The 16684-nt window shown below is 44.5% G+C and overlaps 1 protein-coding gene across 1 annotated transcript in view; it reads right to left on the reverse strand.

Annotated features, from left to right (window-relative positions):
* Window positions 1–1744: 1744 nt before the first annotated feature.
* XPO7 (exportin 7) overlaps window positions 1745–16684 on the reverse strand; it is a 54065-nt gene continuing 39125 nt past the window's right edge. Inside the window, exons 16-28 of the mRNA XM_053668118.1 lie at window positions 16541–16624; window positions 15490–15550; window positions 15013–15121; window positions 13754–13860; window positions 11011–11099; window positions 10227–10334; window positions 8415–8497; window positions 7948–8162; window positions 7587–7725; window positions 5738–5898; window positions 4861–4959; window positions 4229–4356; window positions 1745–3331 (exon numbers count right to left, since the gene is read on the reverse strand). Of these exons, the coding sequence (XP_053524093.1) occupies window positions 3238–3331; window positions 4229–4356; window positions 4861–4959; window positions 5738–5898; window positions 7587–7725; window positions 7948–8162; window positions 8415–8497; window positions 10227–10334; window positions 11011–11099; window positions 13754–13860; window positions 15013–15121; window positions 15490–15550; window positions 16541–16624 (1477 nt within the window). The 3' untranslated portion in view covers window positions 1745–3237. The remainder of the gene's footprint in view (window positions 3332–4228; window positions 4357–4860; window positions 4960–5737; window positions 5899–7586; window positions 7726–7947; window positions 8163–8414; window positions 8498–10226; window positions 10335–11010; window positions 11100–13753; window positions 13861–15012; window positions 15122–15489; window positions 15551–16540; window positions 16625–16684) is intronic.

Genomic DNA, 16684 nt, shown 5'->3' on the forward strand with positions numbered 1-16684 from the left:
CTTAGCACCTAATTGGCATTTGTATCAGTTATGGTTGGCTAGTATTTTTTTTTATCCTTTTAAAGTATTTAAGAACTAGGACCCTTACATAGGTATAAGTATTCCTATTTTCCAAGGCTTTGTTATCAGACTTAGGGATTTTGCAGGTTTCCCCAAATTAAACTTAATATCTTTAGGCTGTCACTCTTCATTGGACCACTGACCACTGAAAGTCCTCACTCTTTAAAATCTAAAAACCTCAAATCTGCCCCTGGGCCAAATCCCTTCTTTGTCAGATTTATACTTCAGCGGAAACAGATGACCCTTATTTGGGCACAGCCAACAAATACATAATACTATAAATTGCTAATCTACGGTAAAGGCTTCAACTTTTCTTGTCAATGTAAGGGACATCTGGTGTCAGGACACTGTGTAAAGTACTTGAATCAATGACCTTAGTACCCAGGATAGTCTAGAAACCAATATACTCATGTATAACTGAATAAAACCTCCACATTTCTTGAGGAAAGTAAAGTTTAAAGGTAACCAGCTTTCTCACTTAGTAGTTGATGACTGACAGTTACAAGAGGGGGCACTCAGCTATGTTTTGGGTGCCCCCTCTTGTGACTGTCAACCGTTAAAGAAACTGTACGGCTGTGGGGGAGTTTAACTGGGGCCCTTGGTCACGACTGGACTGCACTTAGGCCCCACAGAGTCAACCACCACCTCTGGGAACTTTCTTGCTTCTGAAATAGTTTTTGTGGAAGGGAAGGGAGGGGTCTGTGGTTGTACAGACCAGTCAACACCTCAGGATAGCTGGTAGAGAGAGGGCCTTCTTCAGGTACTTGTGAAAGTTACCTTTTGTCTTACTACAAAAATAGAATTCCAGGTTAGTGAGGCAATGCGATTGCAGTGTTTGACATATTAATGAACCCTGGCCATCTTACATTTCTATTATAGTAGGCTTAGAGCCAGACTGGGCTGTGAGAATAAATTGTTTGCCTTCTAGAAATTAGGACATGATTCCTTTGCCTTCAAAATAACTTAGCAGCAGGAAGTTACCCAGAAGACAGAGCAGGCAAAGGTCCACCTAGAAGGGGGACAAGAGTGGCATGCTAGAGTCTGTGATTCATCGGCTATAAATCTGTTTCAAGGTGGGATTCCTATTTGTACCCACACGTTCCAGCATTTATATTCCCTCATGCCTCGGCATGACACAGTCTGGGAAAGAACGCACTCCCCGTGAACCACACTGTGCTGCATTAGCTAATTCTGGCCCATGCGCCCACCACGTCCCAGAGGAGCTACCACTTCACTTCATCCCGGGGCACGTCGGGGTCTGATTCGCATTACAGTTGATGTCAGAACGTTAACAAAATGGGGCTTTCTGAAATACAACAGCATATATGTGTAAATATACACATTCTCCTCACTCACATACATAACCTCTCATATCAGCCCTGGTACGCCAGACTGTAAGCATTCTAGTCACACTTCAGCCAATATAAACCTTGTTCAAAGTGTTACAAAAAATGTACAGTCTTTAACTGCAGATTGAATTATATTATGTGTATGTATATGCGTATCAACTAAACCAAATATACTTTTAAAAGAAACTGAGTCAGATTCAGTCCAATGAGAAGATAGTTTTACAAGGTTGAGGGGTTCCTGTCATCCACTGGCTTTTAAGAATGCACGTTTCAAACGTCTTCATGTGTTCAGACACGTCCCTGCAGACACACTAGACTTGATTGCTGAAACCAGGTCAGTAGAAACCATTGAAGTTTATTGGCGGTCACAATGCTTACACTGTAGGCAGCAAACACCCTTACAAGTCTATCCGCAACCTGATCACGCGAGAAAGGATTCACCACACAGTCGCCAGAGGAGAAGGAAGAAAAAATTAGTAGGTTTGTTTGTGGGGGTAGAGGAGAGAAATACAAATAAAACCTAATTGATGAGTGTCCCATGGGCAAGAGCTGAACTAGAGATGCGTACAACTAGCAGCAACAATTGTGGGAAAAGTACAAGGCAAATAGCTTTCTCCATTAATTTTCCTCTGTAGGTTAATTTTTTAAATATTCAAAACATTTATTATGGTTTCATTTTATAAAAATGTATATTTTTAAGGGGATGGGAGAATGTTAAATACTTCATGCCAGGCAGACCTTGTTATTAAGAACCCCTCCGCTGTAGCAGCTTCCTCCAGTCCACACATTCACGAGTGCAGGGTACATATATAAATATCCACACGCGCACATCCACACACATGCCTCAAGGGCTGGGGAAGACTAGACGTTATTGGCCACACGCAGCTGGGCCTCTGGCGGACTCATCCACATCGCTCCACAGGAGAGCGACGGGCTCGATCCCTTCTCTCTGGTCTCTACCTTTACGGAGACGAAGAACCTAAAGCACAGACTTACACCCACTTTTAAAAGCAAGAGGCATCTGTCTGAGGAGGAGGGTAAGCAAAAAGGGGAGGAGGATGACGCTAAGCACACCAAACACTTTTAGCTGGAGTCGTGTCGCTGCACGAGGCCGAGGGGCCTGGGGCAGCACCTGTGGTTGAGGGGGAGGGCCGGTGCTCCGCATGGCTTAGAGTTCCTAATAACAAGGGTAATACAGTAACAGGAAGTGATGATTTGGGGGGCAAGGAAAAGGCAATAAGAAAAAATATACATTTGGAATTTTTACTTCTTTTCTTTGCCTCTCTACACTGTGTCACTAAATATATCTCTGCACGTTCACACATCCTCGTCCAGTAAAGCTTCAGGCCACCAGAATACACATTTTTTCCTCACTCGCATACACAACCCCTCACATCAGATCAGCATTGGTGCACTAGACTCTGTAAAAATTTTTCAGTCACACTGTTTTTTTAAACTTGAGTCAATATAAACCTTGTTCAAAATGTTATGAAAAAATGTACATGTTTTTACAAGGCAGGTTGTGACAGGACACTGGGGGTTCTCCGCCTTTGGGTGGCCCCAAGAGAGGGGGCTGGAGTCTCACATTTGCCTGTCTCCTCCCACCACCCTTCCCACCCCAACCCCAAGAACCAGCAGTGCCCTGCCCCCTAGTGAGTGTACTCACACCCATATTCCCTGGGGAAAACCGCGAGTTGACCTTTGCCACTTCCCCTACAGCCCTGGAGGAGGGAGCCAGGGTCAGCCAGGCCCTCTCCCCTGTAATTGTTCGCCCCTCTGGGCCAGACCAAAAGGGCGCTGCTCTGTACAGGTAGAGTCCAAGGAGGTGTCAGCTCATCATATCATTGCTATTCACGCCGTAAGTGGAATTCTTCATCGAATCGTTGACTTCTCGACGAAATGCTGACAGGTTCTGGGTGAACCTAAGAGAGGAAGCATGTAGGTTGGGCGAATAGAATGAAAGGGAAAGGTTTTGCCTGAAACACTTCTAGCAGACAGACGGCTGCTGAGAGGCAGGACATAGGAACTGATGGGTTGTTTCTAAGGTCAGTAAATTATCAGTCTTCAGACTAAGGGAAAGTTGGGCTAGTTTTGTGACCCCTTCTACTTGTCACTTCATGGCTGGTCAAACCTGAGGCTGAGGGCCACCTTGGGTTCATGGCAGCACAGAAGGGAAGTTCACTGACAGAGGTGGGAAGTAACCTTCACAAAGGAAGAAGACAAAGCTACCCGATTTCTTAATGCCGAGAGCCACATGCTAGAGAACTGGCTACTGGGCACATGGGTTAGGCCATGTAACCGAGGAAGTGATTCAAAGGAAATGAAACCAAAATTCAGTCCCCCAATCACACCTTCATTAATTTTAAATTAAAATGCTATATTTTAAATTCAAGTAAAATTTAAAAATTAATTGAGAAAAAATCTGTTATTTAATTCAGTTACTGGAGAACTTGTAAGAATATATATAACTTTTATGAAATCTAAATATAAATAAAATAATTAAGCATCTGAATTTAGATATCATGATAAGTATAAAATACACAGGATCTTAAACTTAATAAAAGGAATGTTACAGTTCTCAATTTTTAAATATTGATCACACTGATAATATTTTTGGTACAATGGGTTACATAAAAATATTGCTTGTTTCTTTTTACCTTTTTTGAACGTGACTACGAGACAATGTACAGTTACTGATGGGGCCTCCTGTCCTATTAGACAGCACTGCTCACAGTCTCGGAAAGATGAGGGGTCCCCCTTGTGTCAATGGCCTAAAATACAATTTCCTCGGATGCATCGGCAGGGCCCTCTGTACTCACCTGTCTCTGTTTTTCGTTAGGAGATTGCGCTCTATGCCTTCCATCAGGTTTTCGAAACACAGATGCATAGCCTGCTGCTTCTCTGGAGGCTGGCTGTTCACGATACTGTTCCTTAGGTCGGAAAAATACTGCGGGTCCAGGAGCGGCACAGGGTGAGGAAAGAAGATGGGGAAAGGCGGATTAGCCCTTCATCATTTGCATCCCTTCATCAAAGGGCAGAGGGAATGCTCTTCTCCCATAAGAATGGACTATGTACTAAAACTGGGTTACCTTTATTTTTAAAACTCAAACAAGCAAGATCATGTACAATATCTGTATCTCACAAACATCAAGAACTTAAACTTTGTGAACACTCTAAGTATCAGAACTAGAACTTGGGTCGCAGGTGCTTTGATCTCCAGGTACATTCTGTCCTTGTAACACTTCCTCATGCTTTACCTTTGTCTGACAGGCCACATGCGCTGACTTCTAACGGGTAAGTGATTACATGTTCAAAGCATGAGTAGGATGTGCTTAGAAAGACGGGCCATTTCCCCTCTCACTGTGGGATGTTGGTGTGTTTCTCACAGTGTTCTCCTGGAAAATGCGCACCCACCCCTGCTTCTGGCTCCGGGCGTCGGGGCCTGGCTTACCTTTTCATTAAGTAGTATTAAGCCAAGCAGGGGTCGAGACATAGACCACTGGTTCCTGCAGTCTTCAAAGATGATGATGTTCAGCACCGTCGACAGCATCTGGAAACGGAGAATCTGAGGCAGTGATCTAGTGGTGGCTACCCAAGACAGAATTACAGATCCCAGACAGAGGAGTTTATTAGGGCGGAAGCCTTTTCTGTCTAGGGTAAACCAGATAAATATTTTGTGTAGCCTCACTGTAATTTTCTATTACAAGGTATATTTTCTTTTAAGACATTTCCCTTCCTGTTCTTTAAATTGGTTTGAGAATTCATTTTAAGATGGACTTTCCTAGTTCATCTTGATTTGTGGGAGATGGGATTGGTCGAGCCAAAGATTACAGTGCAAACTCACTTTGCACTACAGCCCCTTGCACTAATCTCAGAGGAGACAGCTTTGTACCATTTTGGGGCCATGATGGGAACGTGAACAACTTCCCTGTTTCCTTGGCAAGTAATGCAGACAAAGACGAGTTATGGGGGTAACAAGTTTTACGGCTGGACACTGCTAGCCTGTGCTCCACTGACAGCCAAGGGGGAGCAATGTCATTGTCATGGAAGGAGGACAGTGTTCACGGGCCAGGCCTGAAGCCAGGGGCTGTTGTGACACTCAGAGTTTCTGTACCAAGTGATTATTCAACACACCCCAAATCCACTGCCATTTTAAGAATAAACTTCTCCTGGGCAGCATTAGTCTGGTGAGATATGAGTCAGACTCACTGTGTTGCTTGGCTTCCTGTCTCCTGGAGAGAGGTTCTTCCAAAAAAAAAGGGAAAAAGAGAGAAAGGTTCTTCCCCTGTGAAGCACCACCGCTGCCTGCTAACCCTCAGGTTCCTCACCTGCTGGATCATTTCCGGATGCTGCTGCATTATATGCAGGAAGCGGTCACTCTCCTGGTTCAAGGGTGTTGTCCTCTTCTTGGTGCTACGTGACAGCTGCTTGAAGAGGTACGTCACAATGTGGTCCAGGCAGGAGCAGCAGCCCGTGCACACCATGGTGTCTAGAAGAGAAAAGGGAGGGGCGGGAGAAAGCAGGGACACTGAGCTGCTGCTAGTGACTTGGGCAAACACGACTGCCCTTGGCTGAGGTCCCAGAGGTGCCTGGTCAGACTGTACTGTGACCAGTTCAGCCAAGGTCACTGCTTGGGATGCTTTCTGTTAATCTCTAACCCTTAATACAGGTCACAGTCTAAGTTTGAAAGTGAGTGTGTGATAACAATGTAGTATAGATGTATGTTTTCTGCTTCATACAAAGTACAAATAGTTCACATGTAGCAAGTACTCCTACTGTACCAGACATTGTGCTGAGGACTTCGCAGATATTATCTCTGATTTATTCGCTTGAGGACTCCAGGAGATAGACTTTCCATTTTACAAAGGAGTAAACCAAAGTTTGGACAGGTTATGTGACTTGCCTCAAGATCCCACTGCTAGTAATTGCAAGGGCTGTGAGCAGAATCCAAGAAGTGGGAGCAGTGAGCCTATCCTCTGACTACCTGGGGGGTGCCAACGAACCCAGCTTACTGCAGCCTATCAACACCGACACCAGCCAGGGTGGGTGCCGGGCTGTTGTCTCTCAGGTGTCTTGGGGAAGTGTACCAGTGGGGACTGCAGACTCATCCATGCAGTTCACAAGGATGACACTGCAGTGCAGCCTGTGGACAGAGCTCTGACTTGGTGATGCTCAGGACAGAGGACTAAGGGACGAACCTGTAAAAGAGGAAACCATTCTGCTCCTGTTGGTGCAGAGGGCCTTCTATTTTCCAGAAGCAATGAAGCAGCCTTCCCAAGCTGCCCTAGACATGGCTGTACACCAGCTGAGGTAGATGTGCAGCAAAGGAGTGCACAGCGGTGTAGGGAACTCCCCAGGGCAGACAGCCCAAAAGCCACTCTGCGCACTTGCAGTGTATCAGGACTACTTTGCAGTTGATTTAATCCTCCTATTTATGTTGTGCTCAGCCCAATGTAAAAGTGTATTTTATTCTCTGAACACATACTAAGGTGGCTGGAAGGCATCCTGAGGACAAGACGACAGACAGGAACCGACTAGAGCAGGATGGAAAACATCTGGTCTAGCTGTGTAAAGCTCTCTCATAGCTTCTACTGCCTCAGAACAGACTCCACATACTCCAACACGGCTGAAGAGACCCCTTGTGATCTCCAAGTTTGCCCCTGCCTCTTTCTTGCTCCAGCTTCATTCCTTTTCATTCTCTTCTGCACGGTGTGCAGCCACCTGGATTTCTGGATTTTTCTCACCTCTAGGTGCTAGTACTTGTGGTTCTTGCTGCTAAGAAGCCCCACCGCCCCTAACCTGGTAAGACCGCTGCAGCCTTTCTTGTACATTTGACACCGACTCTTCTGTCTGCCTTCCCTGACCCCCCTCAGCACTTCACACACACCCTGCTATCCTGGGTAATCGAAGAGGCAGGTGTCTGTTTCATCCACAGATAAAAAGCTCCTGAAGGACAAGGACTCTGTGTTATTAATCACTGTATCCTCAGTGCCCAGCACATGCCTGGTCCTTAGAAGGTGATCAGTAAGGATATGCTGGGTGAGAAGGTAACCAGAGCGTGCTCTGTTGGTAGGACCAACTCCCTAAAGCAGTAATCCTTTGGATACTGGAGCAAGATTCTCTCCTTTTTTGTGTAGTCAAGTGGTAACTCCCCCCCCCGCCAACCCAGGTGCTTACCAAGTGCAGTGAGTCCTTCAGATATGGAAGAGAGAATATACATGATGACATGAGGTTCCAGGCTTGCAATAAAGTTCATGTGGTCCTGCGTCAGGACTTCCAGTAGTGAATAGTAAGACTGGCTGAGCTTGGGGTAGTCCTGTGGGAGAACAGGAAAACAAATGTTAGCTTAGATGCTGTGAACCTCAGCATGCAGGGAGCAAGATCTTAAATAGAAGAGCTCAGTTCCCTTCACATGGGAAAACAAAAGACCTAGTTGGAGCTAGGTTACAGTTCTCTAGAGAACTGTTCAATCATGGTCTCAGGCCAAGAAAGCCTGAACAGGAGGGGTCAAGGACTGTCAATGAAGCTTAAGTCTCACCAGGAGGTCACTGTGGGGAATAGAGAGGAGCAGCTTGATGAAGGTCTGGAGAGCATTGTCCAGGGCATCGTCTCCATAGAGACGGAAGACTCCAAAGTTGACATAACTCCCACTGAGAGCAGCCTTCAGCATGGAGAAGCAGATGGAAATGCCCTTGAGCTTCAGTGCATAAACCTGATCCTTTGGGACCTCTCCTAGTGTCAGGATGCGATTGCCTGAGTAGACATGTGATAAATATATTTATTTAACCACATTACAGTAGATAGTTTACATACCGACTCAACTCTCCTACTCCAAAGGCTCTTAGTGCCAGTTGGTACTATAATATAAACATATGAACAACCCAGCATGCCTTGCAGTGCTGTCCTGCTGCCACCTGAGTTGGCTAGCCCCAGACCCCCACTGCATAACGTGTGGTGATGAAGGTGCAATTCACTTCCAGGGCTGTGCTCCTCTGAAGCACTTACCATACATTGTTATCATCTTGCTAGTCTCTCTGAAGAGTAAAATGCCATTGGGGGAAGAGACATCAAACTGGAGTCGCTGGGATCTGAGCAGGGAACACAGAAGGAAAGTCAGAGGTATGATGTCAGAAGACTGGGATACTCCAGGCTCTCAGCTGAGTACCTCGGGTGATTCTTTTTGCACTAAGATGTGCAGATTACCTACCCTAATGTGAAATAACCAAGCTAATCAAAGATATTTAACTGGTGATATAGCTTATATCTTAAAGGCTGACATGCTAGATTTAAGTTCTATGGCTCAAATTGAAAACATTAAAAGAAAACAACAACAAAAATGAGGCAGCAGATAAAATTACTGTTTTAAAACTCTTAGTTTTGTTTGATGAAAAGTAGAGCTTCTAACACTGTCACTTCTTGGTAATACTAATTCAGTCTTTAGACATTAATCTGCACTTACCTTAGCTTCAGCAGCAGCTGAGGGCAGGGACGCGCCTCCTTACCACTTTACAGGGCAAGAAGATGCAAAGGGATTGGGAATGCTGCACCACAAGTCAGGCAAGGGAGGCAAACATTTAAAACTGGCCTGAGATTTTAGTTCCTGACTGTGCCCTAGACCAGAGCAACTCTGGTTTGATTCGCTCTGCCTTTTAATGAGCTTCCGGGAATCTAGGTGTTCTTCCCTTCCCTCCTGACGCTGACTCCATTGGGATCTAGCTCTACAATTTGCCCTGAATACTTCCTTCCACTCCCTCTATGGTCCCCTGTTTCCACTCCTGCCCCCTATAGTCCCATTCTTCGTGTGACAGCTAGAATGGCACCGTTACATAATGTAAATGAGACTACTTTAATTCGAGCACTTCAGCAGCTTCCAGCTGCACTGAGAGCACACGCCTATTCCTCACTACTGCGGTGTCTCTGCCGGCCAGGCCCCCTGTGCACCACGCTCCCTCCGGTGCCAGCAAGCTCATCCCACAGCAGCACTATGGCAGTTGTGTTTGCTGTTTAGGATGCTCCTTGCCCTCTCTCTGCAGGGCAGAGATTCTTTCTCGTCACTCAGACACCAGATTAAGCATCACCTTCTCTGACCCTGCTCTCCTTCGATCCCTGTTTTAGTGCATTATTTTTCCCTACCGCTTTCCACTGTCTGAAATGACTGTCCACACTTGTTTTCTGTCTGTTGCCCTCCCACAATGTGACGTCTAAGAGGGCAGAGGTTTTGTCCTGCACAATAGCTTAGGAAACTGCCTAGCAAAGAGATGTTCTCAAATCTCTACTTTATAAATGAGCAACTCCTGACTACAAGCCTCGTGGGAACAAACAACCTCTTTTGAGTCCTGCCCACTCCTCACCAAAACTACTCTCTCAGAAGTGCTGTGAGAGGCAGAAATCTCGGTCTGAAGTTCTAGTTAAGTCAAAGTACTGACTTTTCTTTTTCTCCATCCCTAAATCATTGGGCAAATTTAACAATTTGGTGTTTTGGAAACTGTTCTTACTTTGTGTTCAAGCAAATCTTTACTAATCCACCTATAATTTACCTATTAAATACCTTTCTTAAGAAAGGACATTGTAATGTGTCCCCAACCACTCTCAATTGCCTCTATGAAAGGTGAGGAGCACAGCATCATTACCAAAGGTCTACTTTCGTGTGTGTGCAGAGAGATCAGAATCCTGGTTGCCAAACTCACTTCTTGTAAGAGTGTACAATGTGAGACTCTCTTTAGCAGTGAACCATCTTCCATGATCTGCCCACGACACTAGATAAAGCTGTCTGTGGGCTGATTCAGACAAAAGGGCAGCTGTGCCCTTCCTCCTTACCTGTTATGAACTAATTCAGCCATCAGCTTGAGCACAGGTGTGGTACAGGCTGGATCATGGTACCACAGCTCAATTGCCCGCTGGAGAATTGGCATGTAGGATGGGTATCTGTAAATAAAAAGCTAAGGAAGAATTCTGAATCCAGGAAGGTACAGAATTTAAAATAGTTTCTCAGCTCTGGCCCAGTATAAACTGTCTGATTATAGTTCTCTAATTCCCTGTCTTGCTAATCTTGGAATGATTGTGTGCCCTTTAACCTGTTATAGGTACCTAATAATACGTTGTAATTTATATACTGCCTTTCTTCTGAAGAGCACATGTGTTTCATACTGTAATTTATTCTCTTATCACTTATGGCATGATAGGGATAAGCCATTCCTGTCACATAACTATTGGAAAAATGGAGGCACTCAGATTTGAAATGATTTGGTCAAATTATGAAGAAAGGTTTGACTTTCTAATTCCTAGTAAAGCTGTCTTTTTAAAAGCAGATTGAAATGTCTCTCCTTCCTAAGTGCAGCAAAGTCCCCGTGCAACAGCTGGCAGTGGGGGAGGGCTCCAGGCATTTCCGCCTGTGACTCAGAGACACTGGGAAGTGGCCCGGAAACTTCCCCAGCTCAGTGAGCGGGGCAGACGGCATCACGTCATCGGGCTGCTACGGTACAGCCGGCCTCCCATGCCACTCTCCACCCTTTCTGCCTGCCACTCCTCCCTCTGCTTGCTTCCCCAAGGACCCCGTCATTCAAACACCAGTGAAGGGCAGCTGTGATACGTGTTAGGATACATCCATTCAAACAGCATCATGAAACTGGTCTTGGCATTGAAGGCAAAAGCTATCCCTCTCAGGTCTCTTACCAGGCCAACTAGAGTTCGCTGCGGCAGAAGGTAAAAATATGTTAAAAATTGAAGAAAAAGCAAACTTCTAACCACCCAATGGTGCCTTCACATACCTGTAATCAAATTCTTCCTCCCACCATTCAACAAATAACCCTTCCCAATTTTTGTAATTGATCTCTTCTACATGAGAGTGAAATCTTTTCCCTTGGAAAGTTATTTTTAGAACCCGGTTATATTAAAAAAGGGATAGTCCCTGACCCATTATGGCAAAAACAGAGCCTGACAAAGTTTGAAGACATTAATGTGGTAAATCATGCAAAAAGTAGAGAAAGGAGAAAGATCACACAACAAGAGGTCGGGAAAAAAGGAAAAAAAGAAGAGGTGGAACAATCGTGTTCCCTCGAAGGCCTGGCGTCACACCGAGTGAGCGAAGGTGCCTGCAGCGCCTTGAGGCCCAATGCAGACCCTGCTGGAAGACCGAGGAGGCCACACGGTTCCTGGAAATAGGACGGAAGGGCTGAACCCTAGAGCTGAGAAGTTCTAGAGTATACTTTTCAGAGAGAAACTGAAGCCTAGAGGTCAGGTGACTTGCCTGCAAGCCATGCTGCAAGGTGGCAAAAAGGCCAGGGGTAAGCCTCACCACCGAGACTCCAAAACCAACGCTTCCTTTCTCGGTGGGCCCTGAACAGCAGTAAGACTCTTCGTAAAAGCTAGCAGTCCTCAGTAGGCTCAACGAGGTAGCACATTGTGGATCCTGACTCCTTTGTTAAAAATGTCTGTACTCCTACTAACATCCTGCCTTAAGCAAACAGTGCCATTCCTAAACCTATACCATGAGCTCCGCGTTCAAGTCTCAGACACGGTTCATCTATAAACATGTTACATGAGGTGTAACAAAGATATGATAGCAGTTGTAGTTTATGGCTATGATGGTTCTTTTCATTAACTTCACCTGTACTGTATGAAACTAACGTAATGGGGAAAAAGGCTGACATCCCTCAGTTATCCTTGACATTGGCTGTCACTCTAGCCTACATTATTGGTATGTTCCACACTAATGTAGTTTTGAATGGTACTCATCATAGACCCTAAAACACTGGTATAAAGAGGAGAGAGAGGGGGAGTAAGTGGTACTGCTCTCTGACTTCCCTACTGACTTGAATATAGAAAACTAAAAGGCTTTTCTAAAGATGAAAAATTAGCATTTTAGAATGCCAAGTAATACCTGGCATTGGGGGGGGGGGCAATACCCCTGGTTAGTTGGTAGCTCTAAAACTTAGCTTCGCTGTCATATGAACACTATGAAAACCTCCTGCAAATATTAACAGCACAGTGTCTTCTGGTTTTGGTATAGAGATCTACAGGTAAGGAGAACAAATGTACATGAAGTAAAAAGATGGGGAAAGCAAAATCTAAAAATGACAATTTTGAGAGCCAGGCATCAGTAACTAAGAACAAATTTAAAATTCCAGCCCTCATTGGTGTGGCTCAGTGGATTGAATACCAGCCTGCAAACCGCAGGGTTGGCGGTTTGACTCCCAGTCAGGGCACATGCCTGGGTTGTGGGCCAGGTCACCAGTAGAGGGTGCACAAGAGGCAACCACACATTGGTGTTTCTCTCCCTCTCTTTCTCCTTCCCTTTCCCTCTGTCTAAAAATAAATGAATCTTTAAAAACATTCCATACATATATACAGAAATTCATAAACCCTTCTAAATGACTCATGTATCAAAGAAATTTTAATGGAAATTAGAAAATACAAAAAACAATGATAATGAAAATGTTAGATAGCAAAACTTGTGAACGTAACGCTACTGAACTACACAATTAAATATGGTTACATGGTAAATTTTATGTGGGCTTTTCAAAAATATTTTTAAAATCTTCATCTGAGGGCATGTTTATTGAATTTTAGAGAGAAAGGGAGGAGAGAGAGAGAAAGACAGAAGGTGAGAGGGAGGGAGGGACAGACAAACAGACACACATCTATGTGAGAGAGAAACATCAACTGGCCGCCCTGACCAGGGAGCAAAGCCACAACCCGGTAAGTGCCCCAATCAGAAATTCCACCCAGCACCTGCTGGTGTACGGGATGACACTACAACCGAGTGAGCCAGCCAGAGTCCGTGTGTGCACGTGTGTTTTTACCACAATTAAAAAGACAACTTCTGGATATACCTAGAAGCATATTTATGATCTTACATAGTTACAACAAGAAATAAGGACTGAAAAGTTAAGAAGTTAGAAGAGAATATAACTGCCCAAAGAAAATATATAAAAATAAAAATAAATGAAATACAAAACAAATAAAATACCGCTAAAACAAAGTAAAAAAAAAGACTAATGAAGCTAATAGAGTATTAAAAAGGAAAAGGGAGCATAAACTAGACACACAACAGAGATTAACATGGCAAGGCAAAAACATAATATAACTTTATGCTCATACATTTAAAAACTTAAGACACACACACACAAATCCTAAAGGCTGCTTAGAAACACACTTTAGTATAAAGTTCATAAACCCATACTGGCTCTTCTATTTCAAAATCCCGGGAGTCCGGGAGACAAAATACGATTGTCTACCCAGTGGAAAATTTATGAACAAGCCCTTTTCTGCACTGCTAGCTATCTAGTCTCCGTAAGAAAACGTCCTCAACCAGAGGCTGACCCATCAGTGGGTGAATGACTCACCTTTGCCTCTTGCTCATTGAAAGTATTCGTGCTAAACATCTGGGCCACGGCCTCAAACGCTGCTGTGAGTGGCAGCATGAACTGCTCATACTGGTCTTCATCCTCTCCTGTAAGGGAAATGAGCAGGACGTGACCCCAATGCACAAAATGCAAAGTTGCGTGTGCATGAAAATAAGACGTTATAAGAGATGAGCAGATGCAAGGGTAAATCAAGGGCCCTTTATTACCCCAACAGGTATTAGTAACTTCAGAATAAAATGTATATATAGGAACCATTTTTTAAAAAGATTTTATTAATTTATCTTTAGAGGGGAAGGGAAGGAGAGAGGGAGAGAAATATCAATGTATGGTTGCTTCTTATGTGTCCTCCACTGGGAACTGGCCTGCAACCCAGGCACGTGCCCCAACTGGGAATCGAACCTCGACCCCTCAGCTCGCAGGCCTGTGCTCAATCTACTGAGCTACACCAGTCGGGGCTATATGAACCATTTTAAAACTAGAAAATGGCAGAAATCCTCTTGTCCAAGAATGTTCAATTTTTTTGATACTGACTGACACCATCAGAGACTCATGTGACTGTGTATAAGGCATTCTGGTGTTTATGACTTTTCATTCAGTGAGAACCAGCATCAGCTAAGAGAGGACCAGTCTGGTGTGTGAGACCTGGATGAGACTCAAACTTGAATCTGTGTGTGTAGGGGCTTTGTTCATTTTTTTTTTTTTTTTCAGTAACCTCTCATCAGCTTAAAAAATTTTAATACCATCGCAGTAGAAATAGATTTAAATAGCCCAAACTTATGATGATGCCTCCGCTTCGGTTACCAGTTGAGCCCACACGCTGATATCACAGCTGGAGCTAGAAAGAGGCTCACGGCCCCTGGGCTCACACATGCCGCTGAACTGGGGAAAAAAGGCTTCGCTGTCCCTCCCGGGTGGTCGTACCCCTTTTTGTGACCACCAAGACGCATTTAGGGATCTCAGTTTCCAACTCCCTTATTTTATAGATGAGAAATATGAACAGAATTTTAAACCCACTGCCCATCAGTTGAAATCTTCAGGTGCACTCTGTTATTCTCTTCCAGGTGGGGGGCCACGACAGTGTGGTGTAGTCTTGGCAAAATCAGACTGTTATTTCATGTGGTTGTGTTACTGCTGAAACAACAGAAATGATCTCCCCCTACATCTAGTTTTCTGTCCTCAAGTAAAAATTTAGAGTAATGTGAGATTACTTCGTAAGCCTCTAAGATTCACTGCAGTACCTAAATCCACCATGAGGAGACGCCCAAGTGCTGTGTAGAAGGTAGTCCGACACCGCATGTCTGTCAGGTTGGACTGATTGTTAATACCCAAAAACGAAAAGTGCTCGCTCTGTTGAAAAAGAGAAAACAAGTAAAAATGACAGAATGTAAGCCGGTCATTTTAGACCTACTGAGCCCTCTCAGGCTAATGGCTACATCGTCATTCCTTAAGGATGTGAAGGACATTAAAAAAAGGTTTTTTAAAAACTGCTATCTACAACCAGTTTATCTGAGCAGGAACAACAGCAGATCATTAGGACCCCGAAGAGCAGCTCTGATGACAGTTAAGCGGGAGCTGTCACTGTGGTGTGAGTCAGAAACCGACTTGGGCTGCAGCAGCACCCACCCAGGACCCAAGCTAACATCTCCTTTACGTGCTGAGAAGGTGTGAGGGGGGTGGCCGGAGATCAGAGGCGGAAAGGGGCCGCCGTCACTCACCGTGTGATTGTTCAGCATGAACTGTACGGCACTAAGCTTCACTAGTTTCCTCACACTACTGTATGTAAGGACAGAGGGAGAGGGTCAAGGAAAGTGTGATGCAAACCCGGAATCTCTACAGCAGAATGAAACTCTACTTTACCCTAGGTGCAGTTTTTTTCTTTACTATGGATTCCATACCCAGATAATCTTGTTTTTCTTAACCACTTGAGTATACCACTGCCTAAAGGAAAAGCAACTGTGTTCTCTTCTAAGTATTAGAAGTACTATTATTAGCATTCAACTAATTACTGTTCATCGAAGTATTATTATTAGTATTCAACTAATCCATGGAGAGAATACACACTGAACTCACGTCTGTAAGAAAATAGGAAGAGCCCAGCAGTTTCCCCCAGGAGCCATGAATATCCTAAAGTGACTTTCCTCCACAAGGCTTCTGAGACAATTAAGCCCTAAAGCCCTGCCTAAGGGATCCACTGTGTGCAGTGAGTCAACTTTCTCTCCCATGCACTTAGGATGGTACTAGCTAAATAGAGTCTTTGAAAGAACTGAGAAAAAACTCAGTATTTTAGGGTTCACTTCTCTGGCAGACTCTTGGTTGTGAAAAGTTATCTTAGAGCAAGTCCAACTTTAAGCAGACCTAGTCCAAGTCAAGAGGAAGCACAGTCACTACTTTTATTGTGAAAACTTGCCAGCAGGTTGCTTCTACCAATAGGCGGACAATCAGGATGGACTCTGCAGCCACTGAAGTTGCTGAAATCCCGGCCATGAAGAGTGTGTACCCATCAGACAGATCTGGTGGGTTCTGTGTGTCTCAGAGATAGGCAGGGATAAACCTGTTACAAACTATTAGTATGTGGGTTGGCTCGTTTTGGGGGTCTGAAATGATTCCTAGATTCTGCATGGGCACTGCCTTTGGCTCCTGAGAGAAAGGAAGATACTCAAGTACACATAAAGCTAAATGAAAGCAGGAACGGCAGGTAGCTTCCCACTTTCAAGAGGGCGGTACACCCCAGTTCCTGTTGTGCACAGAAGCTAGCTTAGAAAAGGATATCCAATGGAGAGGTCATTGAGAAGCTGTAGTGTCTTGGAGGTGATTGGTTCACAGCGGCCCCAGTACTTCAGGTTGGTGATGCTGGAGGACAAAAAGAAAAAAAAAAGCAGGAGACACTTTTGATTTGCCTGATTTCCTTGA

The sequence above is a fragment of the Artibeus jamaicensis genome, unplaced genomic scaffold (assembly GCF_021234435.1).
Source record: "Artibeus jamaicensis isolate MK-2021 breed Jamaican fruit bat unplaced genomic scaffold, CSHL_Jam_final contig_477, whole genome shotgun sequence".
Lineage (NCBI taxonomy): Eukaryota > Metazoa > Chordata > Mammalia > Chiroptera > Phyllostomidae > Artibeus > Artibeus jamaicensis.